Source organism: Boleophthalmus pectinirostris, unplaced genomic scaffold (assembly GCF_026225935.1).
Source record: "Boleophthalmus pectinirostris isolate CB_2022bp ecotype Guang Dong unplaced genomic scaffold, ASM2622593v1 HiC_scaffold_10, whole genome shotgun sequence".
NCBI lineage: Eukaryota > Metazoa > Chordata > Actinopteri > Gobiiformes > Gobiidae > Boleophthalmus > Boleophthalmus pectinirostris.
Window position 1 is genome coordinate 24,957,072 of NW_026570971.1, and position 25,934 is coordinate 24,983,005.

At 37.3% G+C, this 25,934-nt stretch overlaps 1 protein-coding gene across 1 annotated transcript in view; it reads left to right on the forward strand.

Moving 5' to 3' along the window:
- The window catches only part of stard9 (StAR-related lipid transfer (START) domain containing 9), a 68,080-nt gene that overhangs the window by 7,370 nt on the left and 34,776 nt on the right, over positions 1–25,934 (forward strand). The window contains exons 3-8 of the mRNA XM_055155328.1: positions 637–753; positions 18,404–18,520; positions 20,900–20,932; positions 21,056–21,114; positions 21,261–21,373; positions 25,471–25,613. Coding sequence (XP_055011303.1) covers positions 637–753; positions 18,404–18,520; positions 20,900–20,932; positions 21,056–21,114; positions 21,261–21,373; positions 25,471–25,613 — 582 coding nt within the window. The remainder of the gene's footprint in view (positions 1–636; positions 754–18,403; positions 18,521–20,899; positions 20,933–21,055; positions 21,115–21,260; positions 21,374–25,470; positions 25,614–25,934) is intronic.

Here is a 25,934-nt window from a genome sequence, read left to right on the forward strand (position 1 = left end):
GAACGCATTGTTAATGAATGGAAAGTGCTCACTGGTAAACTACACCTCTGGAGGCTCTTAAACAATATCTATAGAGTTTGGCTTTCATCCATGGGATTTTAATAAAGCCTCTAATATCCCCCAGTCTTTGCTTCTATTAGATCCATATGTTTTCTAAAGAGGGATGATTATAGTTGTGTTTAGACTGTGGTGCCTCTGACTTTTTGCCATTTAAAGGGCCCACAGTATATTACAATATTTTCTGATTTATGTTATAATGTTGTTTCCTCATCACAAACATACCTCAAGTTGTTTTTGTGTTTGACTTCTTCTCTCAAACTTGCTTGCTTGCTTATCGCCATTGAGATGTTGTTGCTTTGCATGTAATGTATCACAGTATACCAATTAATTTCTAGTATTTATTCAGTGACAAGTATTTTTATTGCTAAAGAATTCTCTGAAAAACATGCATTTTTTACAGACCTGGGATGCCTTTCCACAGATCTCACATCTAACTTAGCCTGGTGACCTGTTTAGGTGAACAGTTTAATGCCATACTGTGGACCGAGGCAAAACAATAACATCTTCTTGGAGACAAGCAAAGTTCTATAGTGTACCTTTACCTATATTCGTCTAAATGATTCTTTCTCTTTATAGTTGGATGGACGGGCTGACGGTGCAGTGGATTCGAGGGAGAAGCTGCAGGAGTTTGGTTTTGACTATTGCTTCTGGTCAGTGGACACCGCAGACTCCCACTATGCATCACAGGAAGAGGTAACTGTTCCAGAGTTGTACTGCTTTTAAACACTACATTATGCAGTATGTTGTGTGTCATAATGTTGTGTCAGTGAAACTACATACACCTTTTTCAATGTTGTCAGATCATATGACCTTTAATAGGTGAATTGATGTCTTTTAGAAATTTACTATAGAGCTACTGTCTTACTCTGCATTGAACATCCATAACAGTTACAGTGTAAATATGCCAGATTACTGCAAAGGTGCTAATTCCAATAGAGCAGTAGCATTGTAAAAATGATAACCAGAAAAAACAAATCAATAAATTAGTCCTTAGTATTGAAATCACATTTTTTATTTCATGAGAGCACTAGTTTGTGAGCGAAATTGCATGTAAGTAGCAAAGGTATTCTATAGAATTGGCAGCGGATGAGAAAAGCTATAAATGTATAGTTATTTCACCCTGCTCATTTCAGTGCAATGTCTCTTCTGTGCCAATGACAGTAAAATATTATGAAACAACATGTAAACAAATGTTGAGGCAGGATACTCGACTTTGGAAACCCCCAGTATACTCCTGCCCATAACAACAACAACAGAGGGGCGTGCTGTGTATGTTTACCCTGTCAGATCCACCAGGGACAGAATATCTCTCCATGTCCTCTGAGTCTGGGTTCACTTTTTATGCTGTAACTATGATTGAGCGATTAGGTATCCTGCTATGGCTTTGATTACAGGGTGTTGTTGTAATGTAAAAACAAATGCAGATCAAATGACTAAAAGCAATTTTTTAAAAAAGTTTGACAGTCTATGTATTATTGAGAAAAAAAATAACCAAGTCTTCGAAAGTTTAAAGGTTTAAAATTTCAATATTAAATTTTTTTTATTTTTTTAATAGTTCTACACCCAATATTGAGCTAGTCTATAATTTGTCCCAGTCCCAAGCTGAGATAAATTTCAATATTTGCATCAGGAAGGGCAATATTTGTTAAACCTTAATTTATTAAATCCCTGTTGACTCATTAGGGCTGTATACTATGGGCCTCAGGTGGGATAATGTTCAGTACCAGTGCTATTGTCAGGGTTTGGGTTTTTGATCGGAACGATAATGCTTGATACTCTATTGTCTACTCTATAGTCAATAGCATTTCTCATACCACAGCACAAAAAGATATTGATTATTATCAGGGATGCACTGAAATGATTCTGGTATCGGACATTGGCGCCGATCCAGGGAATTTTGCCGGATTGGGTATCAGTCTCATGAATCGAATCAGCTGATATCCTGGCCAGGCCTTATATTTGACGTAAAAAGACTATTTACGGGCTGATCATGAAGGATAAATAACAATTACATAATTACATCTCATTTGTAATACGTTAACTGTTTTTTTGGGGGGGGGGGGGATTGCCACTCCCTTGTTTAATGGTGGATACTTAAAGCATATCAACATCGGAGCTGAAAAAGATGGATCAGTGCGTCTCTAAATATTATTTTGGTATACATTTTTTGACTCATATAGACAATAGACCCAATAGACAATCATTCCATCTTGTATTCAATCACTAGAGGCAGAGGCATATTTGTCATAATGCATCAGGGTATATGGTGCTTCCACTTTAGTGAAAAAGTAAAAACCACTGCTTTGTTTTGTTCACTTTTATTCCTACTACCCAAGCAAAACCAATAGAAAATTGTGTACAAAAGTCTAACAAACCCAACATTTCTTACAAACCTCCCTCTAAGGTTTGGTGCACTCCTGTTTTGATCATCCTCTCCATGTTGTTGCCTCTCTGTTTGAAATCCGCTGTCGTCAAACCTTTCATTGTTGGATGTTTGAGAAAGACAGGGCTGTAGTCTCGGCCTACACACAGCAAATCAACGCTCTTCATTGCACACTGCCTAATTTTTTCTCCCTATTTTCTGGCGCTGGCATTGGTTGCCTCTGTCCTCTGTAGAATTATGTCCAGTCAGTGTGGCCTGGTTGCTACAGGCATTCCTTTGTTGACCCAGAGAGCAGAGAAAGAGCTGCATTGTAGCTCGAGCTGTAGCCGATTTAAATATGACCCCGTTTTCGTCAATACAGCCCAAATAATTGTCTCTTTAACACAGCCAGAGGAAATGTGCACGTCATGTTCAACTCATTATGTGTTGAAATTTTGAATTACAATTTCGAAGAGAGCGCCCTCCTCCAAGGCAGTTTCTCGCTGTAAAAGAATACAAATTTATTCTGGTTTTTTTTTTTGCACATCAATGACCTTTCTCAAAGTTACATGCAAATTACAGCTATCATTTGGAGACCTCTATTGCTAACAGTCAAAATAAACCTAATAAAAATGGAAAATAATTCATGACACCTTTCCTGAAAACCTTATGCAAATTACCACTATGCTCCAATTTGACTTGGCTACAAATTTGATCCATAATTTTACAACACTTCCTAGTTCATAGGCCTGTCATGATAATTACTATATCGACTTATTGTTCAATATATAAAATGTATTTATTCAGCCTCAGTGTTTACCTTTTATTCACACTAATGGGGACATTTGTTCTGAATTTTATGTACTATAGGCCTGCTATGTAATGTCATTTGAGTTGTAGATGGTCCAATAATTAAGATTGTATTATGCTTAGTAGGAGACGTGGAGACAAGAGGATGAGCATATCCTCCTCCTGAAAAGTTTCACAGTGCACCTTTAAATGACCAGATAGAGTCTATATCTTCACACTTATTGTTAAACTTTTAAACGATACAATCAAATCATATATTTTATTGTAAACTATGAGAGAGAGAGAAATAGTTAACCCAGAAGTCTGTTTCACTCTGCTCTGTGTGAATCAATTTGAATGACACTCCGGGGAGATACTGCTGCTGCTGCATCTTTCAGCTGGGAAAGTTTTTTTGGCAAACTTTTCATAAAGTTTCAAATACTCAAACTTTATTCTGTACTTTTGCTATATTACTTTTTAGCAGCCAATTACATGCAGAAGTTTAAGAATTGGACCCTTGCTACTACTAAGCCCTCCTGGTTGACGAAGGCAATATATACATAGGAACATTCTGAATCTAGGTAAAGGAACACTAACCTGGCTCATGCCAGACTGATATGTGTGTCACTCGTAATTGAGTTCTGCATATTATTCACGTGGAACGGAAAAAGCGGATGGCCATGACGAGTATTTGAATCTGACTGGTCAAAGTGTCACAAGAGCTGAACAAGCCAAAAATCAAACTTTTGTTACATACAGTCTCGCACAAACCTCAGTGCTGCTCTGCCTTGCTTTGCACCAAGATCAAATAATGAAATGGAAATGGGTAACAGAACACCTTTTGAGTGTATTTACCAGTACTATTACTGCCCTATTATATATATGTACAAAAAACAGTAGTATCTCATTTCTTTTCTAACATAGTGTTCACTTTCGATGTAGCATTGAAAATAGTGCCCACTCAGTTCTTGGTTTTGATTTAATCTTGATTATTGTGGTTTTGACAGTGCCGTTTCTTATCATCTTACACACAGTGAGTTTAAGTGGTTACATGTTTTACAACCAGAGGGCTTCATGCCAGTGTAATTTGGCCCAAGTATAGTATGCATGCACCGAGACCCCTGGGACCTTCAGCTGAGTTGGAAAAATATGCTGGTGTTGAATTCCCACAGTTTAACCGCCTCATTTTAAACCATTATGTTAATTTAACAGCTTTCATTATTAACACATAGCTTTTATTGTATGTTCAAATACCATAAAGGGGTCAAGAAGTGCTGGTGAAGTTTGGTTTTCTCATGGTTACGACTTGGAGCTATTTGACATTCAAGACTTCATAGAAAACCCACTTTTTATTCTCCTCACTGTGTTTTGCCCTTGAGACGATTGGCTGTGCAGTTTTGGTGGAAACTGTATCTAAGACCTTACCAACCACACCCCGCTACCCCCAGGAACCCCACTCTCTTCTGTTTTTTCTTCTCTCTCTTCTATGCCCCCCATCTCTACTTCACCCTCTTGCTCTCCCTCTCTCTCTCTCTCTCTCTCTCTCTCTTTCTCTCACTCTGTCTCTCTGTCCCTTCCCCTCTCCATCTCTCTCTCCCCCATCTCTCTCTTTTTCTCCCTCTCTGTCCCTCCTCTGTTAGCCCGCACTCTTTCTTCCCCTCTGTCTCTTGCGAATAGGAAAGAGTTCATATCAGGTGTGTGGCGCTTGGTTTTGGAAAAGGCCTATGGTTGGTAATTGAAGCCAGCTGCTGTGTTTATTCCAAACTTTGCTACTTTAGTCTGAAATGATCCTTTTGTTTTCGAGTGTTGGGCTAATAAATACGTTTTTCCACTTGTGGATATTTGAGGAGTTGGGGTAGAGATGATGAGTGTATAGTATTTGTTTTTGAAAAATGTTAGAAAGTCACAGCTTTTTATTTAGATGCAGCAATAGTAGATGCAGATGCTTATTGTAGTAGCAACCCGCTAGCCACAGTTCCACATAGGAAGTGAGCATGGATGCTCTTCTGACTCCATAGACTCTGGCTGCAATTGACTTTACATTGAAAAATTGTCACGTCTCTCTCTATAACTGCTCTTATTCCTAATATGGAACTCGGCTCCAAATTTGCTCCTATAGCTGCCAGCCTGAGTTGATTTCATTTGACTGACGCTCAACGCTATGAGTGACGTCACACTCTCTTGGTCTACTTCTTTATACATGCTCTATGGTTGAGTAAATGAATTTATCAGGATAAACATTAGTGAATTTCAGTATCCAGAATTTCATGGCAAAAAAACAATATAATCAATAAGGAAAATTTGTCTCTTTATATTTTCATGTAGTTTTACTTGAATACTACTTACTTTCCCTCCTCTACATTTGTAAACTAGACTGTAACTGATTAGGACAGAGTAGAGGAGGGGGGTGATCCACAGAGCCCCTCTAGCCTCAAACCTTCTGCCAAACTCACAGCTGCTCCTCCAGGACTCATCCATCTCCAGCAGATTTCAGAGCAAACACGTCACTGTGCTGGACTCAACTGTGCTCTGTTTTATTGTCAGGGGGAGTCCAAAAGATGGGGGTTTCCTGTTTCCTCCTCACAGTTCTACTCAATTTGGTTCCTTGTATGACTACACAATTTATTGGAACACTAGCCATAACTACTACTACTACTACTACTACTACTACTACTACTTCTACTACTATGTCTAGCCATGAGAAATTTGCTTTCATGATTCTGGGAACTTATATCGATACTGACAAACAGGACAAAATTAGACCTTTCCTGAACAGTTTTAAAATAGTCTTTAGCTCTATAAGAACTAGACAGTAATTTAAACTTTGTAGGGTGATTTTGATTGGTACACTAAAATTAAGAATGATCATTTCTTTATTGTAAGTAGTTTTATAGTAATCAGCAAGTTTACAATAAATGCTGTGGCAGTTAAAACATATTCTTTAGAGCCAGAGTTCAGACTTTGGAGGAATGAATTGGATATTTTGTGTGTTAAATTTCACTAGAAGACATCCATTTAAAAATCCTATTTTGTATTGTCACAGTAAAGTCATTCAGAAATCATAAAATCCAATCTAAATTTATGATTGATCAATATTGTATATACAGTATATCTAAGGACTGTTTTACATTTTCATTCTTATCATACGCTATTATTTAAGAAACTGTAAACCACCTTAAATTACATTTGTAGGGACATTTATTTGTAAATGATTGAAATAGCCAATGTTTGCCATTTTGCCAAACCCTACCACACGGCATTAGTTTCACAGGCAGAAATCCAAATTATGTATTGTTCCTACTCGCACTTTTCATTTTTTAAAATTTTTTTTTAATGACATTCGATTGTGCTCCCAGTCCCACCCAGTGTTTCTAGGTTTGTGTGTCAGTGGAAGAATAGCCCCTCTGTGATGGATGGGAGGAGGAATCATCTCTAACTGCACGTGAGAATGCAGACCCCCTCCTCTCCTGCCCCTCTCCTCTTCCTCTCCCCCCTCCTCTCCACCTTCTCTCCTCCTCTTCTTCCCCTTCTCTCCCTATCCTCTCCCCCTCTCCCTCTCATCCCCCCATCTTCTACCCTTCTTCTCCCCCTAATCTCTTCCTCCTCTTCTCCTCCTCTTTCTCTCCTCTCCCCCTCCTCTCCCGCTCTCCTCACATGTGCAGCCTGGTTCAGATTAACTACACACAGACACAATGCAAGTACATGCTGTCGACAGAGAAATATGAGACCGGTCTGTGCGCATACAGCCTCAGCACCGGGGAATTGTGTTTTACTAAAGGAACCAAAACATAGAAGAGGTGGAAGATGGGAGACAGCATGATAAATGCCACACTATCAACAAATGCATAGGTTTTATCATACCAAATAAAACAGTTCGGTCTTTGTAGATAGACATATTGTAAGAAATATGTAACATTGGTTCTGCAAGTTGAAGTAGAAAAAAACTCAAAAAAACTCAAAAACACCTTAAAAACATGAATTCTTGCCATGTGCAGACTTGCTTATGCTTATCAACAGCTGAAACAAAACCTGAAAGTTGTAAGCTTTCCTTGTACATTACTTGAAGCAAAATGGTCCTGAATGCTGTTTGGTTATCAATGCCAAAAATAACTTAAAACAGAGTTTATTGAAATAATTATCCTTATGAATTATACCTTTTGAACATTGCCCCCTTTGCCTTTTGCATTTTGTACAATACTGGTCGCTGTTCTGGAGAAGTCATTTCCAGTCATCTCTGGGTCCGGCTGCTCTCTCTATAAAACTGGTCTATAAATGTGCACTGTGTAGGAGCCACTGTCCCCCTGTTCCTGATAAAGCTGTATTTATTTGTTTAAAGTCTAGCCTTCGCCCAACTCAGTGCATGTGGGACAGAAGTAGATAAAGTGTCCAAAAATGTTCATTGTTAAAACATGAGAGATGTTTGTGCCATTCGTTTGTGCAGGACGCTTACTTGGAATCGGATTTCAGTTACTACTATATTGACTTATCATTCAATATATGATAGAAAGAATATTTTTTCATGCTGTTGACCTTATTTCACTCCTCCCACTTTTGCCGTAAATGCGATTCAACCACACTTTCTTTGTGGTGGCAGTATCGGTTAAGTGGAAATCCCTTTCATTCCTGTTGAGAATTTGGGAAAATTTTGCCACTATAATTTGATATAAAGTAGGTTTATTTGCGTAAAATGTTCAGTATTCATGCAAACCACCAGGTCAACACCTCACTGATAATGACAACGACAATGGTGGCCCCCATGGCAACTTCTGGAATAAAAGAAATAGCAGTATTAGGCCTATATTATAATATTTGAGCTGTAGTTGTTCGGGTAATTAACATCTATGACACAATATACATACTAGATCAAGTATAACGTCAAAGTGTAATCTAATCATACTATAAAACTACTCTTAAAGTTCAATTTAACTGTGTGATGAGTCGCCCCTTTTGTTTTTCACTACAGGGTCCCTATTATCATTTTCCCACTTATTTATTCCTATGTAAAGTCCCTTTCTCTCTCCATTCCCCCTCCTTCTTTCTATAACCCACCACCCCTCCCTTTCTCTCTTTTCCCTTCGATGATAATTTGACCTACAATTTCTGTCCAAGTGTGACAAATGAGCACACTGTTGAACTCTGGCCAGCCCTCTTCCTCTGCATCTCCCAGTTTACAGCCTGTGATTCTGGAGCCTGTCTCTGACCTCTCTCCCCTCTCTTTGCCTTCCATTTGCAGGTCAGCTCTCCTATAATAGCCCTCACAAATATCTTCTCCGAACCAAACATCTTCTCCAATGACATTTTTTCCTAAACAAGAGAATGCACGTTTAGCTCAAGGTCCAGTGTTGTTGTAACCCATTTTAGAGAAGCATGGGACAGGAACTGAGGGACCCTGTCTGTCAAATCTGCAGCTGCAAGTTTTTTCTAAGGCATTTTTGTCATTGAGATTTTGTGAGCTAATGGTTTAGAGGTTTTTGTATGGTATCACTGCAGATCTACTAAATACTTTTGTAGCATACTTTTATTACAATACATTAATGGGAGAATTGGCCTTTATATTTTGTTACACTGTATGTTTTTGTATTAGCTCTGTCCACGCTCATACTGAATAGTTGTAAAGGGCAGACAGTAATAAACAGGAATACTATGCCAAAGTTCAACTAATGTAATTCTAAGATCCAATTTGTATTAGTAGTAGTAGTAGTTGTGTTGGTATTGTTTCACCAGCTATTGCAGTAGCAGCAAGAGCAGTCTCTTACCAAGTGGTAGGTAGCCTTAAGGCTTGTACTGCATTTCTCATTGAAGGTACACTCTGTAACTTTTCCGGTGGAGGGTCCACCATCTGATTCTTGTCATCGAGATGTTTCACTGTATGGCATTAAACTTATGTATCTCCATAAGACAGGTGCGTGCCACCATCAGGCCAAGTTACAGGTCAGATTTGTGGCGAGGCAAGCCCACTCAAAGTTCAAATGCATGCTTTTCAAGGTATTTCTGAGCAATAAATCGATGCAAGATAGATGACTTTAATGCCCGACAGTGGAATATTTTTGGCAAAGCAATAACATCTCCATGGAGACAAACAGGTAGCAGACCCTCCACTAGAAAAGTTGCAGTGCACCTTTAAAATTAGCAGTATAGGAGAAGGAGTTGGAGAAGGATTTATAGTTGTCGGTGTATTTGTAGTTTAGATGGTGGATTTATCAGTAGTAGTAGAATTGAAAATGTTTATCATAGCAAGCAATTATGTCAATAGCTACTGATATTGGCCACTTATTTGTTGTCTACTTTTACTTCCACCTGGGTTTTTATTTTTTAGTAGTTTTTGCTGTTTTGAAGATATTGTTTTTAAGAGTATGCAGTACTACTTCTGTAACCTCTATATTTCTTTGGACTTGGACATAAATTGTGGTCTCACTTGTTACGTCAACCTGGCAGCAGTTACAGTTGGAGCCTTTTAAATGTGGCAAAGTGCTTCATTTTGTTTTTTGGACGCAGGCCATTGCCCCTGACAACACAGACACACACTACATGCAGTATAGTGTAGACCAATCCATCTACAACCAGCAATTCCTATTTTCCAAAGCCAGTGATTACAGCCCTTAAACCATTACAGATGTATTACAACATTTGTTTTGAACCCCGTGTGCCTCTTCATATCACTGTACTTTTTCTTACCTCAAGACTAATCTTTTCTAACATTATAAATCAACTTTTTTCTACTTTTTGTGGCCAAAGCCAACATCCAATTTAAAGAAATTTGAGAGCAATTTTATAATGTCCTTGTTTGTCTGAGAGCAATTAAAAATGATTTCCTGCTTCAACTTTCAACTCTTCTTACTTTGTTTATCTGAAGTGGTCGACCCATGCAGCAATAGTGCTTAATTTGTATATTTAGGAGAGATTTCAAAGTATTGTACTTAAGAGCAGAGCAGAGAAGAGATAATTAAAGCAAAACTACAGTAGATGTTCATTGTCAAATCTAAACACACTCTCATCTCACAGCAAGAAAATGTGCTGGTTGGAGATTTGATTCCAGGGTTGAGTGAAACCTTACTGTGTGGAGTTTGCTTATTCTACCTGTGTCCAGGCTGGTTTCTTCTATCAACCTGAAAGGGCCCATATTATGCTATTTTCTGATCTATGTTATAATGTAGTTTCCTCATCATAAACATACCTAGAGTTGTGTTTTGTTTCATTCACAAATATTTAACACACTGACCCTGCACCTCTCAAACAGAAAACACTATGTTCCACCTTGTGATGTCATGTGGTAACACAGGAAGTGCTTCACTGTGTTTTTAAACTCTATACACCTGTACTACCACTTATATATCTGTACTGTGACAAATTTTGCTCAAAGAGTTGAAAAAAAAAAAAGTCTGGTCAGTCAGGCCCTTTTAAACAATCATTCTCACATAGACATTTACTATTGCTTGACTTTATCTACTTTACCTCCTGCGTCTCCTTCCTTTGCCATATTTTGCGGCGTCTGGATGAATCTGACCCGCGTTTCCCGCCAAAGAAAAATGTCTATATTTTGCCTTTCCTTTCTTATTGTTATAGTGTTTGTTTAGCCTTTTTCTCCAAGAGGGAAGTGGACTCTGAGCTCTTTGTTGCTGCTGTTTTAGATGCGGTTTCCTCCACAGTTTATAGGGCACACACAGTCCCGATGCCAGATGCACGTTGGCCTCTTGCACATGCAGTACTTTTCTTGCCAGCACTGCAAAAAGTTTAAATGACTTGAATTACACAGACACAGTATATAACTTTTTAGCCAAAATATGAACTAAAATAAAAGCATAATTTTTCATTTTGGTTTTTATTTATTGCACAGAAAAAACACAAGTCTTACTGTGAGTGGCTTGCATCTCCCCAAACATGACTCTATGGAAATGTTATTCCTTTGGCTATGATCTTCCACAGTATAGCATGAAATGGATAATGTTCCAAGGTATGGTTTTAAGTTTCTATATCCATGGAATCATGCGGGTAATGTGCCGCCTCATTGTTACATACTATTTACATAAAGTACATAATATATTCTATTTACATACTATACCTTTAAGAAAATGTTATGCTGATTTAAGTAAATTTTGTTAAAATTTCCCATTATTTCACAGTAAAGACCAGTAAAATGATCTACCAATGGAAAAGACTTAAAAAATGAAAATGCTTATTGTAGATCTATAGATAAACAACTCTCTCTTTGTGCAAAATAATAATCAAAACATGGCTTTGCCTGAATTATGAAAAAAGCATATTCCATATAGATAATTTTACTGATTTTGTAAAATCTATTCAAATCAAGTAAAATGTTTTGAGTAATATGAACTTTTTTTTACACTGAAGGTCTCCCTGTTAATGGACCTGTGTAGTCTGTCCCTCCAGTGGATTTTAACCTCTCTCCTTCACTCTAAAAATAAGACGCTGCCATTTTGTCTTGAGGCTGTTTCTGTCCTGCTCCATTTGATATTGGGAGTATATTATCAGTCCGACAATGCACTCTGGCCCTTACCTCACCTTCTTTGTGGCTGCAGGGTGCCACAAACAGGGAAAGTACAGACAGATGATCCATATTAAGGTCTAATTTCAGGAGCTTTGACTCCAGTGAATTGGGCTAATTTTGTATGACATTAGTTCTGTAGTGTTTTTGCTCACTGTTAGAATATAGGAATGAACTGGAGATGTGTAGGATAGCAATATTGTCTAACTTTGTGACTTTGTAAAGTGTTTAAGGGTCTATATTGCACTATTTCTCATCTATGTTATAATGTTGTTTCCTCATCAAAAACAGACCTGGAGTTGTATTTTATTTCATTCACACATGTTTAACACACACACCCTGCATATTTAGGCTGTGTTTTTCTCTCGAACAGGAAACACTCTGTTTCACCTTGTACACCTTCACTAGAATAATTTGTATGATTTCTGAGCAAAACTACATCTACTGAACAAAAGGTACAGTAGCTGTTGACTTGAAAACTACAGTTTCATGACATCACAAGGTTGCACAGAGCATTTGGAGCTTTGGAGATGTAGACAGACTCATAAAAAAGGGTTACTCAAATATGTGAATGATGCAAAACACAACTCCAGGTCTGCTTTTGATGAGGTAGCTTAAAGCTCACAAGAGCCAGTTTTGTGTAATATAGTATCATAATGCATTTACAGATAAAATCCCTCAATTAATCAAAAACCTTTACTAAGGCACAGATCCTATCTTGCAATGTTATTATAGAAGTATTATGTTGCTAATGATTTTGATATGACAGGATGGGCCCTGACCTGCAGTGTTACACAATGAATAAAAGTGCATGCTTAAAGGTGATATATATATATATACACTTCAGCTGTAGGTGAGACTGTGAGACTTTCGGTAAGATTCAAGTTCAAATGTGCAGACAGTTGAAGTGCTTTTTGCGGTGAGCCTCTGGGACCTCTTCCATGTTGTAACCTCCAAAGAGAGAGTTTACAGGGTCATTTTTAACTGAAGTGGTATTGATTCTTTGTTGGGGCAGTGGAGGGGTTTGTGTCTGTTTTTCAATGGTCGGATGAGGACAAGACAGAGGAGGCGCTGCTTTTGTCTTTAGTCTTTTTAGTCTTTGAGATCCCATTCACTGGACAGAACAGGGGGCAGAGTCTAGTTTTCTTTACTCTGCTGCCCGGCACACTTTGGCATTTGTAGATACTGCGTAATGTATAGCTCTTATGTAAGATCAAGACTGTTTTTCTTGACAAATTTTAGTTTTTTATTTATAAATTTTTCTTTTATCGTATATGTTTACTAAAGTTTGTATGTAAATTAATTCACTTAGTTAAAATGATTATAGGGCCCATGTTACACTATTTTCTGATATGTTAGATGTTGTTTCCTCATTACAAACATACCTGGAGTTGTTTTTTGTTTCATTCACACGTTTAACACCTTGCGTATTTAGGCTGAGTTGTTCTCTCAAACTGAAAATTCTGTTACAACTTGTGATGTGGAAGGAAGTGCTTCACTATGATTTTAAACTCCTTATACCTTCACTAGAATCATTTGCATTTGTATTTCAGCCCTGGAATTGACAATCTCTACAGAACAATAGGTAAAAAGTAGCTGTTAACATGAAAACTACAGCTTAATGACATCACAATGTGGAACAGAGCATTTTGAGCTTTGGAGATATAAACCCGGCCCTGGATAATTGGAAGAAAATAGATGGATGCAGATATAGACCCAGTAATAATAAAGGGTGACTCAAACGTGTGGATGAAACAAAACACAACTACAAGTATGTTTTTGAGGAGGTAACAACATTCTAACATGGCTAAAAGCTCACAAGAGTCAATAATATACATAGGATAGGATATAGGATCTTTAATACCCATTTCTTAAATAGCTCCCAATTTTGATTTTGATACCAGATCTACAGGTCACACAGATATAAAAATACCTTTTTATCCTCAGTGGAAAACACCTTTTTGCGGGTTGGAATAACAGTGCTCTGAGCGTCATTTGCCCAGTGCCCCTCAGGTGATTTACGAGGTTGTTGCCTCCGACAGTGAGAGGGGGCTGGAGCACTTTTACTAGCAGCACATGGCAGCAGATTCTTGTGAGCTTTAAGTCATTGTTATAATGTTGTTACCTCAACAAAACCATACCCATAATTGTGTTTTATTTCATTCACACATCTTTAACGAACCCATTATTATTTCTCTGTCTACATATGCTAAAATGCTCTGTTCCACTTTGTGATGTCATGTAGTGGCAATTTTCATCTTAACACCTACTTTTTACCCTTTGTTCTGTAGAGATGGGCCATTCCAGGGCTGAAATCATCCAAATGATTCAAGTGAAAGTATATGGAGTTTAAAAACACAGTGGAGCGCTTCCAGTATTACCAGTGTTTTCAGTTTGATAGAAGAACACACACACACACAGCCTAAATATGCAGAGTTTGTGTGTTAAACGTGTGTGAATGGAACAAAATACAACTCCAGGTATGTTTGTAATGAGAACGCAACATTATAATGTAGATCAGAAAATAGCGTCACATGGGCCCTTTAAGTACTGTCGTAGTGCATTGTGAGTGAAGAAGTTGACTTTCACTCTCAGTATTGATTCCAAATGTCTTCTGTTGGCTTTATAATAGTAGGAAGGAGCAAGTTTATAGGCATATGAAAAGTCAATTTTTTTGTCAAGTGAAGATTTTATCGCTCCCTGAGAAACTTGCCCAATATTAACATCTCCACTCAGATTCACACATGCTTTGTCTTCTCAGGCTGCTTTCTCAAGACCTAGGTCTCTTACATCAACTTTCAACTTCATCCAACTCAAACCTGTTCCCACCATTTTCTGAACCCAAAATATACATAGGCTTTGCTCCAGCATCCCCTTTCTCCTGACAGTGGTTGGTAGTCTCACACATGGAGGTATGTTGAAAATACTGAAGTCTTTGATCTTGGTTCTTTGGCCTCTCTGGGCTGTGTACTTACCCACCGGTGGACTCTGGGGTCTGGGCCAATGTCTGGAGGTTCAGGGGGTTGGGTCCTCTCGCTGATCCCAGGTTTGTGTTATCGTTCTGGGGGAGAATGTGCTGCGTCTCAGGTCTGGCCCGGATCAGGTTCCATCTCACCTCAAGGTTGTTTTTGTGTTAGCATTTAGGTCACGGTTTCTCAGGAATATTCTTTTCCCATTTTTTGAAATTTAAAGGGGCACTGTGTAACTTTTCTGGTGGAGGGTCTGTCAGATGCTTTTCTCCATGGAGAGTTATTTTCTGTCTGGAATGTTCCGCAATATGGTTTTAAACCTTTCTATCTGCATGGAGACCAAACTAGACCAAGTTAGCAGTCAGGCCTGGTTTTCTTGGTATTTTTGAAATATAAAACCACTTGTAATTGAATAAATGTAAGGTAGAGCTGTTTAATGTCATACTGTGGAACATTCTAGGCAGAGCAATGACATATCCACAGAAACAAGCAGGTGACAGACCCCCCAAGCAAAAAGTTACATAGTGCACCTTTTAAAAATGAATTATAATAAGTAGAACTAGTCAAATAGGTTGCATTAAAATGAAACAATCCTTCAAAGCATTAGCACCTTTTTAGATTTTTTTTAGTTTCAGATGGTCTTGAGTCTTGATCTATTTTAGGATTAGCAGCCTATAAGACCACATGGTATATTTATTATTAATATAGATATTTTTTAAGTTATATTCTGTTAGTTTAGTAGTATCATTATTGGTATTGAGTATTAAACATTTTCCTTACTGCCTTAGTAATTAAGCATTAATGAAGTTTAAAATTTTACTATCAACACTGACCAGATGGGTCTATCCTTGGGGCCACACATTGATTTTGCATAATAAATTAATCTTCTTAAGTCTTTCAAGATTTCCCACTTAACCAGGCTATGGACAGACAAAAACGATTTCCTATTTCCTATTGTATTTCCTATTGTATGCAATTTCTATTTTATGGAATTTCTACATAGCTCAGGTATGATAGCTATCATTTGCAGTCCACCATCCTTATCTGCAAATGCAGGAGGAGGAAAATTGGTAGACTGTGGGAACACCCATATAATTTACCAGAACAAAAATAACACAATAGAAATGTATATCAGGTATCTATGGTCAAAATGTTCCTAAATGTAACAGGAGATGCTTTCTTTGATTACATTTTTCATAATAGCTATTGTTAGTTTACGTAATTTTGTTGCCCTTTACATAAGATGGTAGCTATGTTTTCTCTTTGCACCAGTTTATATTTCTTAGCTGTAAGTGAGGCAAGTGGCTCAAGATGCTTGGAATCGAAACTATTATTGTAAATGTACCTGCTGTTGAAGGTTCACTATCTAACTTTTCCATGGTGCAGATATGCTTATTCCACACTATGACATTAATTGTGGTATTATTATTATATATTATTTTAGTTTTATAGGCTAAAGGCAAAGAAATAACATACATATACATGCGTCTCATTCATTGTTTTAGATTGCTCCACATCGGCGAGGCAAATTTTGCATTTGGGAAGTTTGTTCACCAACAATCAACATGGCAATAAGTCTTTTTCTGATTCTGATATCATCTACAGTTGATTTTGAAAACTGGAGCATCTTCAGTCATCCAAGCATATGAATACTGTTATATCTGTGACCACATTCAAAGCTCTTATATCTTATTATGTGCTCACTTTCATGTTTATACACAGTCTTATTTTGCTCTTGTATTAAATCTAAGAGGTTCTGATGTGGCTTGTTGCTAATAATCTCCAGTGTTAGTGTCTATGATGCTCTAAAACAGACCAGAAAAACACAGCGCCTCTTTGGATTGTTTTGAATGGGACTCTCCCCAATCCCTCATCTCACCACGAGCTTTTAGCAGCTACAGTTTGTTTTCCTAGCCCTCTCCACTCTGCTCCAATCGTCCTGTAAGACTCCCATAGCCTTTCTGAGATGTTGTTTACTTTGAGAATTAGCTGACCTCCCAGTTCTGGAGCCAGGAAGCATCTCTCCTTCCTCAACTCTGGGTCTATGCCAGTGTATTGTAATGGGGCAGACTTGTGTTGGAAAAATACATTGAGAACAAGGTCACTGGGTTGCACTTTGAAAACTCCATCAGTCTTTCTTTGAATGCTGTTTATGAACCCTGTTATTACATGGTTTGTTTTGTATCATTGTATGCCCATTGCAACAAGGCCTAAGCCACAGGTCCAGCTACTCAACCTAAAACTAGCACAATAAATACTATTGACCAATATCCTGGCAGGAGATTTCGAAAGGGGTCACTAGAAATACATTTTGAGGAACATTTTCTTTGTTGAAAACGGTTCTGTTGAGCTGTGCATCCACTGACCCACGACCCACAGGTTGGCGGTGTGATTCCAGCTCCCACAAATGAATTCTGTCATTGTGTCCTCGGGCCTCACCCCTGGTGTCTGTGCACACTGGTGTATGAATGTGGAATGTGTGTGTGAATGGGTGAGTGGTTCCTTGATGTAAGAGTGCCTTGAAGGTGGGAAAGTGCTATATACAATTTTTAGCATTTTCCATTACGCACTGTTCTCTCTTCTCTTTTAATGTCAGTAATGTTTATAGTGATTATTTATGCTTGATTTCTTTGCATTGTGATTTTAATGTATTTCTTATCTTGTAAAGCATTTTGAATTACTTTATGCATGAATTGTGCTATAACTTGCATTGCCTTGCCTTGAAAATTTGTTGAGGATAACATGTTTAGTCTATTTCTGACGCATGTTTACAGACCAGTTATAATAATATTTTTTGTATCTCGTTAACTACTGAATGCAACAAAGCCAAAGCCACAACTCCAGCTAACCAACCCAAAACAAGCACCATTGTTTTTCTTTCTGCACATGGCATAAGATTTGGGCAAGGGTCAAAGACTGCATTGTTAGAAAAGCCTGTTTTGGTTGAAAGCCACAGTTGGTGAATCAAATAACTCTTGTGATAGATTGAAAAATCTTTCTGGCAGATTTTTACAATATTCTTTTTACTCCACAATGCCCTGCATCCAAGTTTGCAGACCAGGCACTATTTCAAAAGTATATCTGTTCAAGGTAGGGTCAAGAAGAACAAAGTGGAAGTCTGCTCTCTCCAATTCTGTGAAGGATTAAAGTTGCACTGTGTAACTTTTTTGTTGGGGGTCACCTGCTTGTTTTTATGGATATGTCATTGCCCTGCCTGGAATGTTCCACTGTATGATGATAAACAGCTCTACCTTACATTTATTAAAGTACAGGTTGCTTTATAACTCAAAAATGCCTAGAAAACCAGGCATTCTGACTGTGAGGGGTGTCACCTCTCCACTGATATGACCTGTAACTTGGTCAGGTTTGGTCTTCATGAAGATAGAAAAGTTACCGTACCAGACTGTGAAACATTCCAGACAAAGCAATAACATCTCCATGGAGAAGAACGTTTAACTGACCCTCCACCAGTTACAGTTACAATTACAGTTACAGTTACACAATGCACCTTTAATTAAACATCACAATACCTTTACTGTTATTCTCTAGTGAGGTTGGAACCAGCAAATGTCCATTGAAAGACTGAACCCACATTACCAATTTTTATGTTTTAAATATATAAATCATGCTTCTCCAAGTGTTTAGTAGTTCATAGACTCACTGTATAAACATGTTTTGGTTGAGGATTTGTGACTTGAGGCATGTCCTTTTGCTCTTCAGGTGTTCCAGGAGCTGGGCGTGTCTGTGCTCTCTGCTGCCTCAGATGGTTATAATGTGTGTCTGTTTGCTTATGGCCAAACGGGATCAGGAAAGACCTACACCATGATGGGCACGCCGGTAAGACAAACCAGAGAAGAGTCGACACAGCACAGTTTTTAGAGTCAGTTTGCTCTTGGATAATGCTTCCTTAAGTGTTCCCCCATGTAGAGAATTGTACCACACACCATATTTTCAAACATATATGTAGATAGTGAATTGCAGAAAAAATGTAAACTGTAGAACAATAATATAAATAGGAAAATGATAAGAGCAAAACTGACTAAAATTCAATGCTCATGACCTTGGTTAAACTTTTAGCTTTGCAAGTTTCTCAAGTCTGCTGTGTTGACTTAGATAGGCATTCTTTTTTATTAGTTGATAGAGAAACATTTGCCACGCCCAAAGTTTTTGCTGATTTGAAAGGTTTTTTTGCTCCTGCTGGTGTCACAATAGATGTAGAATGTAATTTAAACCAATGCAGATGCATGGTTATGACATAATAATATAATAAATAAATATACCTATATAATGGAGAAAGTTATGTCCTAAATTTCTTAATGGCAGTATGCAACTATATCTGAAGATTGCAAGAGAAAGCTCATGATGTTAAATTAGAAGATGAGGGTGAGATTAAATTTCTTCCCGCTCCTTTTTGGGCAAAAGTAAATATGCAATGTGCGTATTACTTGCATGCTTTTTTGTTCTTCTTGTTTCTGTTGATATGATTGCACTGATGTCAATATGGATGTTATTATGTTTCATTGTAAAAGAACGTAAAGTGTTTACTTGCCCAAAATAAACACATGAATAAAATAAACCTTTGTGGTGTGGAGCACACCACCTTCTTGTATGAAGATGATGATTGCTTTGCCTGGATTTTTTCACAGTATGGCATAAAATTTATCTCCATAGTGATAAGCAGTAATGTTACAGATTTGATCTAGAGGCGAGCCCACTCACAGCAAGAATGCATGCTTTTCAAGGTATTTTTTAATTTAGCTATAAAAGCACCTCAAATGTAAATGCAAGATAGATACAGTATTAGGGGTGGGCGATATCTCGATATTTTAAATATATCGAGATAGTTTTTAAACTCGATATGAATTCTGACATATCGTATATATCGATATAATTCTTATATTCAATTCTGATTTCGCCGCTTTGGTTGTTTGTCTCCTCTGTGCGCGCCGCCGCGCGCCCCCGCCTCCCTGATTTTGCTCGCTCGTGTCTCATTCACTCCTAGCTATCGCTGTGAATGCCGAAAGTTGGTGCCAGTGAAAAGCTTCTAGAGCCACGAAACTTTTCTACCATTTACAGACAAGACCATCGGCAGCACATCTTATATTCCACTGAGTCATGTCCTTCAGTCCAAAGAAGTTGAACCGCGTGGAGTGCGCTGTTTATGCAAATTAGCCATGCGCTTTTTAAGTTTTGTTTCTGTAAAACGTAAATAAGTCTGCGCAAAACTGCAAAAAAAAAAACAACAAAAAAAAAACATTATAATCTCAAACGGGCTGATGTGGCTCTAGAGTCGTTATGCTTTATATCTTGTAAAGTTTAGTCATGTAAAGTTTATTTATGCAGAAGATTTTAATTCATAATCTGCTGCAGTGTCACTTGTACAATAGTGTTTGGAAACGTTGGGTTTGATCTGCAGTGGATTGTGGGAAACCTAATAGCTCTTTACTGCTGGATAGGAACATGGATCTGTTAAAATAAGGAACATCATATGGTTATGGTCTGGATAACAGAGTTGATGCAAAGATGAGCTTGTTTCGAGTTGTTTTATCTATGAATGAAAAGAACGAAATATGTATTATTTCTTTTATTTTACAGTTAAATTATTATTTATGTAATAAGGATTTTTTGTAATCTTCCTATATGAACTGCCTACCTCTTACACTTTAATTTAAAAAAAAAGGACCTTGTGGAATTTGGCAGTTTTAGGGGGTTATTTTTTCCTGTACAGATATCGAGATATATATCGTATATCAAGATATAGCAAAATATATCGAGATATATTTTTTGATCCATATCGCCCAGCCCTATACAGTATGTTTAATGCCATACTGTGGAACTGTCCTGGCAAAGCATTAACATCTCCACTGCCCACACAACAGTAGTTACACAGAGCACTTTTAAATGAAAAACAAAACATTATGCTCTTCTTGGATATCTGATATTATAAGATTATCAATGTTGTGGTCATTCAAATACACACCTCTACTCATAGGTTTAACCCAGTGCTAAGAAAACTCAGCTTTACGCTCCTATAAATGTCTGTAGACACTTGGAGAGGAAATCCTATTGTTACGCAAATCACTACTAATACTGTAGTGGTCTCTCTCCAATGTAAAGTAATGTACACTGAAAACCATTTACATTTGCCCTAAATTGTACATGACAGCTGTGAAAACGAATAAAACTCTCTGCTTTTTCTTGTTATCCTTTTGACAGGACTCAATTGGCCTGACCCCTCGAATCTGTCAGGTATGTCAGTGAATTATATATGCTGTCTGAATACTTTAATGGGATGAATGTGCTTAAATTGGCTTGGTTGAGTAGGGATACTGTAGCGTGAAATAAAATACAAGTTCACCTATTTTCTTACAGGGGCTTTTTAGATCAGAAGACGCTACTCCTGATGGGCAAAACTCAAGAGTGGAGATAAGGTTGGCTCGTTGTCTTTTTTATTCAATAACTCCATCAATTTCACTTGATTTAACATAGCACTTTTTGTTACAGTGCCTCCAGTGATAAAAGGGGGACATGATTTTAGGTTTAAAGTTTAATCAAAGTTGCTTGTCTATCCTGGCAGTTTTTTGGAGATCTATAATGAGCGTGTGCGAGACCTGCTCAGAGGAGGAGAGCAGAAGAAGAGAGCTTCCCTGAGAGTGAGGGAGCATCCAGAGAAAGGGCCCTATGTACAAGGTGAGCGAAGATACAGGTTTCTATATTTTAAAAAGACCATTAAAGGTGCACTGTGGAACTTTTCTGCCTTGACTCCTATGTTTTGGCTGGAATGTTCCACATTGTACCATTAAATTGATCTATTTTGCATTCTTTAAAAGTACACTGTGCAACTTTTCTGGGTGAGGTTACACAACTGCATGTTTTTCTTGTGCCTGGGGTAGGGGTGCCAGGCACATGGCATTAAACTTATCTATCAAATATTTATTCAATTACATGTGTTTTTATTGCTCAAAAATACATTGAAATAGGGTGAGATTGCCTCTTCACAGGATCTGACCCATAACTTGGCCTGGTAGCATTCTTGTCGCCATAGAAATAGAAAAGCTGAACTCTGTGGAACATTCAGGCAGAACAATAAAATACTTATTATGAAGACAAGCAAGTGGCAGACTCTCCACCAGAAAAATTACACAACGCATATTTGAATTGATCTATTTTGTATTTATTACACATGTTTTATTGCTAAAAAATACATAGGAAAGCATGCATTCTTACTGGTCTTACTCAGTCACCTCTTCATAAATTTGACCTGAACTTGGTCTTGTGCTGTAACCTGCTTGTCTCCATGGAAATAGGAAATAAGTTTAATGCCATACTATCAAACATTCCTTGCAAAGCAATAACATCTTCATGGACACAAGCAGGTAGCGGACCCTCCACTTGAAAATACATAAACCCATTATTCTTGATGTGACCAGTTTTATTAAATGTAAACTTTTTCTAATAATAGTGTTAATAATAAATAAGTTAAATGAGAAGTACCATCAGTGAAAACTAACCTAAATCTATATGATGCATTTTTATAATCCTTGCTTTTCCAAAACTACATAAATAAACCATCCAAAATATTAGTTTTTATCCAGTATTAGGAATTCTGTCAACTGTTTTTGGTTCTCAAATTTGGCTCTGTTTTTGGTCGACTGTGTTGACTTTAAAGTGCTTTTTAAATAAGGTTGGATTGAAGCTGGATTGGAAATAAGGGAGTAATACTGTGTTAATGGGTGAGTTCACTTGAAGGCCAAAATATCCAGTTAATCAAATGGTCCAACAACGGCAAGCATCAAAAAGACACTGAAAATCATCACATTTTTAAAGCAGAAGCTAAACCCAAAATGTAGTGTACAAAATAATCTGAAACATTGTCAGTGCATGTTGTGTGAATAGTATACATTGTTTTTTCTAATACATCTGAATATTCACTAATGTAAGGTTTGCAATTGATACTTTGCTGATGTCATCAACATTCCCTGGGGGTGTGATGCTAACTGAAGTCTGTGCTTTGTCTGAGGCTTTATTAGACTTTAATCTGGACTTTATTTTAACACAATCTGCCGGTTAAATAAATAGACAATCTCGAAATCTTTTTGACAGTGCACATTTTGTCACCATGGTAACTCCTAAACATTTTATCATTAGAGATACATGACACCCCCAGCATGATGTCACTGCAAAGTATCAGTATATTTAGACTTCCTTGTGTATTGTACAGTAATTTAACTTTCAATACAAGACTAAATATAAACATTATTTGAAGACTTGTCCAGACACAGCAACGCTAATGGTCAGGATATTACGACTAGATCAGAACAAAGATACCACTACCAACTGTTTACAAGGAGAGCCTGAAGATTTTTGGAATTACCGTACCAAATATATATGCAACCAAACCTATATTTATTTTTATTCATACTGACATGGAATTCCCCTTGTGAGTACTTTGATCATGTCTAGAATTGTTCTAAACATTTTCCATCGTCCTCTTAACTTTCTGTTAACTTCTTAAGACTTCCCACTCTGCTTTTTGTCCCATTTGTGTTACATTTAAAAGGCCACATCCACTCATTGTCTGTATCTGAAGAGATCCCAGTTCACCACAGGAAGTGAGGTCATTTCCTTGTGGTTTCCATGGAGGAGAACATGTGCTCTGAGGATAGACCTTCTCTTGTACCTAAATATCATTGGATTTTTGTATATTTATAGCATGTAAACATATATTATTCTTAAGTTTACATGTTTTACAACCACTCAGGCAGAACAAGTGTTGCTATAACTAACATTTTATTAGTCCATTGGGGTATTTATGATGTCCTAGAATGACCAAACTGGAACTGCTGTTCACTCAGGAACTACTCGTCATTTTGGTCTTAAAATGTTTGTATTAACCCGCTCTACATGATCTTGGTGTTTTTTTTGTTTTTTTTTTTTTTTGCTCTTTTATCCGTCAGAAAATCCTATTCAGCTGCAAAGTATCTATATTCTTTGTGTTGCTCCCAGGTCTGGATAAACTGGACTAGGAGGAGCAGTGAACTTCGGATCTGATGATATACATAATCAATAATGAAATCAATCCACATCTTGAGACCAATGTTTTGCAGAAGGAAAGATGGTGAAAAACTGTAGAGGAAGTACAAGCATGCAAACAGGATAGTAGCTTAGTAACTAGAGGATATCCATGTAATTTAGTCACACTTTGAATGGGCAGAAGTTCTAGCGTTGTGTTCGTCCCTTGAGGTATGAAATACTTCTATGGATGACAAAGGATTAGACATGCTTCCTGTTTATTATGCCTCCTCCTAGAAGGGATGGAACAAGATCTTATGCCACAGGATCTCGCAAGATAAAACTGCCATAAGATATGACACACATGGGGAAAATTATCTTGTTATATACTCATTTTGATTATATTATATGTAGTGCTGGTGAGTTACATCTCTGGCATAGTTAAAAAAATATATAGAATAAGTGCTAATTGTGTGGCCCATAGTGTAAAACAGCCTCCATCCCCCATTTTTATTATATATATATATATATATATATATATATATATATATATATATATATATATATATATATATATATATATATATATATATATATATATATATATATATTTTTGTATTTTTTGTGTGTCTTAAAAGACATGTTAAACGCTCGAATATGAATACTACCACATAAACTACCACACAATATGTCATTAGTAATACATATTATTTGTAAACATGTTTTTCTGACTCTTTTTGTGAAACCACCATAGACTGTATAAAAAAAGTAGACTAAGCAAGTCTGACGTCACCCATAGTGTTCAGCATCACTCAAATGAAGCTCGTGATGCTAACGGTTACGGGAGCGAATTTGGATCTAGGCTTTATATTATGAATAGGATTTTTCAGCCACAAGATCATATAGAGTGGATTAATATGAACATTTTAAGACCAAAATGACGAGGGTCACGGCAGCAGGCACAGAGAGGGACGAAAATATTCTAATGTAACTCTATGGGAGCCAGGGTCAGTAGGAGCTGGAAGAGCCTCCTGACTCTTCCCACTTCCCACTTGGAACGTGGCAGCTAGCGCATTAGCTATGTCCATCGATATATATCTATCTATGGAAACCACACAGAAACTCAATTTAAATGACTTTATCATTGGACTTAAAAGAGTATAAACTTGGACGACTATTGGTCAGTAATTTCTAAACACAGACTGAACCCGGTCTAAACTGTGTCAAAGCATGAAAAAGAAATATGCACCGCAGTATGCATTTTTAATTGACCTTTTAAATATACATAAACATTATAGCAGGCACTTTCAAAATAAAAGGCGTACACTGAATATCAAAGATTGTAAACTGATATCAAAATCAGATACCATAGGATGCATATAGTAGTCATGTAAGTTAACACAAATAAATGAATAAATAGTATGAAAATGAATTGAATAGAGACAACATATGTAATTATGAAAAAATGGGAACTTTAGAAGGTGAAATAAGTGGGCTATTCACTTAGTTCAGATTCAAAATAAAGGAGAAATGACTGGCAGGTTTTATGATAGTTTTGAATTGATCCAATTACAGTAGGCCTATATCTCAAGTGTTCAAGCTTTAAATGGGTCATGTCTTCTTCCACCCAAAGTAAACAAAATAACTCCTTTGTCCGACTTGAAGATACTTGCAGACCCCACTGGTACAACATAACCACAATTTCAGAAACACAGATACGACCCATTTCAGTTGTAATAAACATGAACCATATTCCTGTGATTTCTCTTCCCCAGATCTGTCCCAACATGTGGTGTCAAATTGTAAACAGGCCATGGAGCTTTTGGAGGAGGGCATTTCCAACCGCATCACCGCAGCAACCCACAACCACGATGCCAGCAGCCGCTCACATGCCATCTTCACCATCCAGTACACTCAGGTCTGCGCTTATTACCATTGAATTTATCTACTTGAGAAATTTTTTGGTCACAGTAGCACAACAGTTTATTTAAAACAAATTAACATATTGAAAACAGTGAGTAAAAAAGGTTAAAATTAACTAATTATGCAGCCTACGTGCCAGTATTTATTGCATTTAGGCTCCTTCAGAATCATTGTGTTGTGGTTCGTAATTTAGTAGTTCAGTTGTTCAGTTGTTCATTTGTTAAAATATGTGTTTTGCGTTGTGTATCTTTAAAGTTGATTGTGTAACTTTTCTGGTGGAGGGTCCGTCAAATGCTATTCCTTATGGAGATGTTAT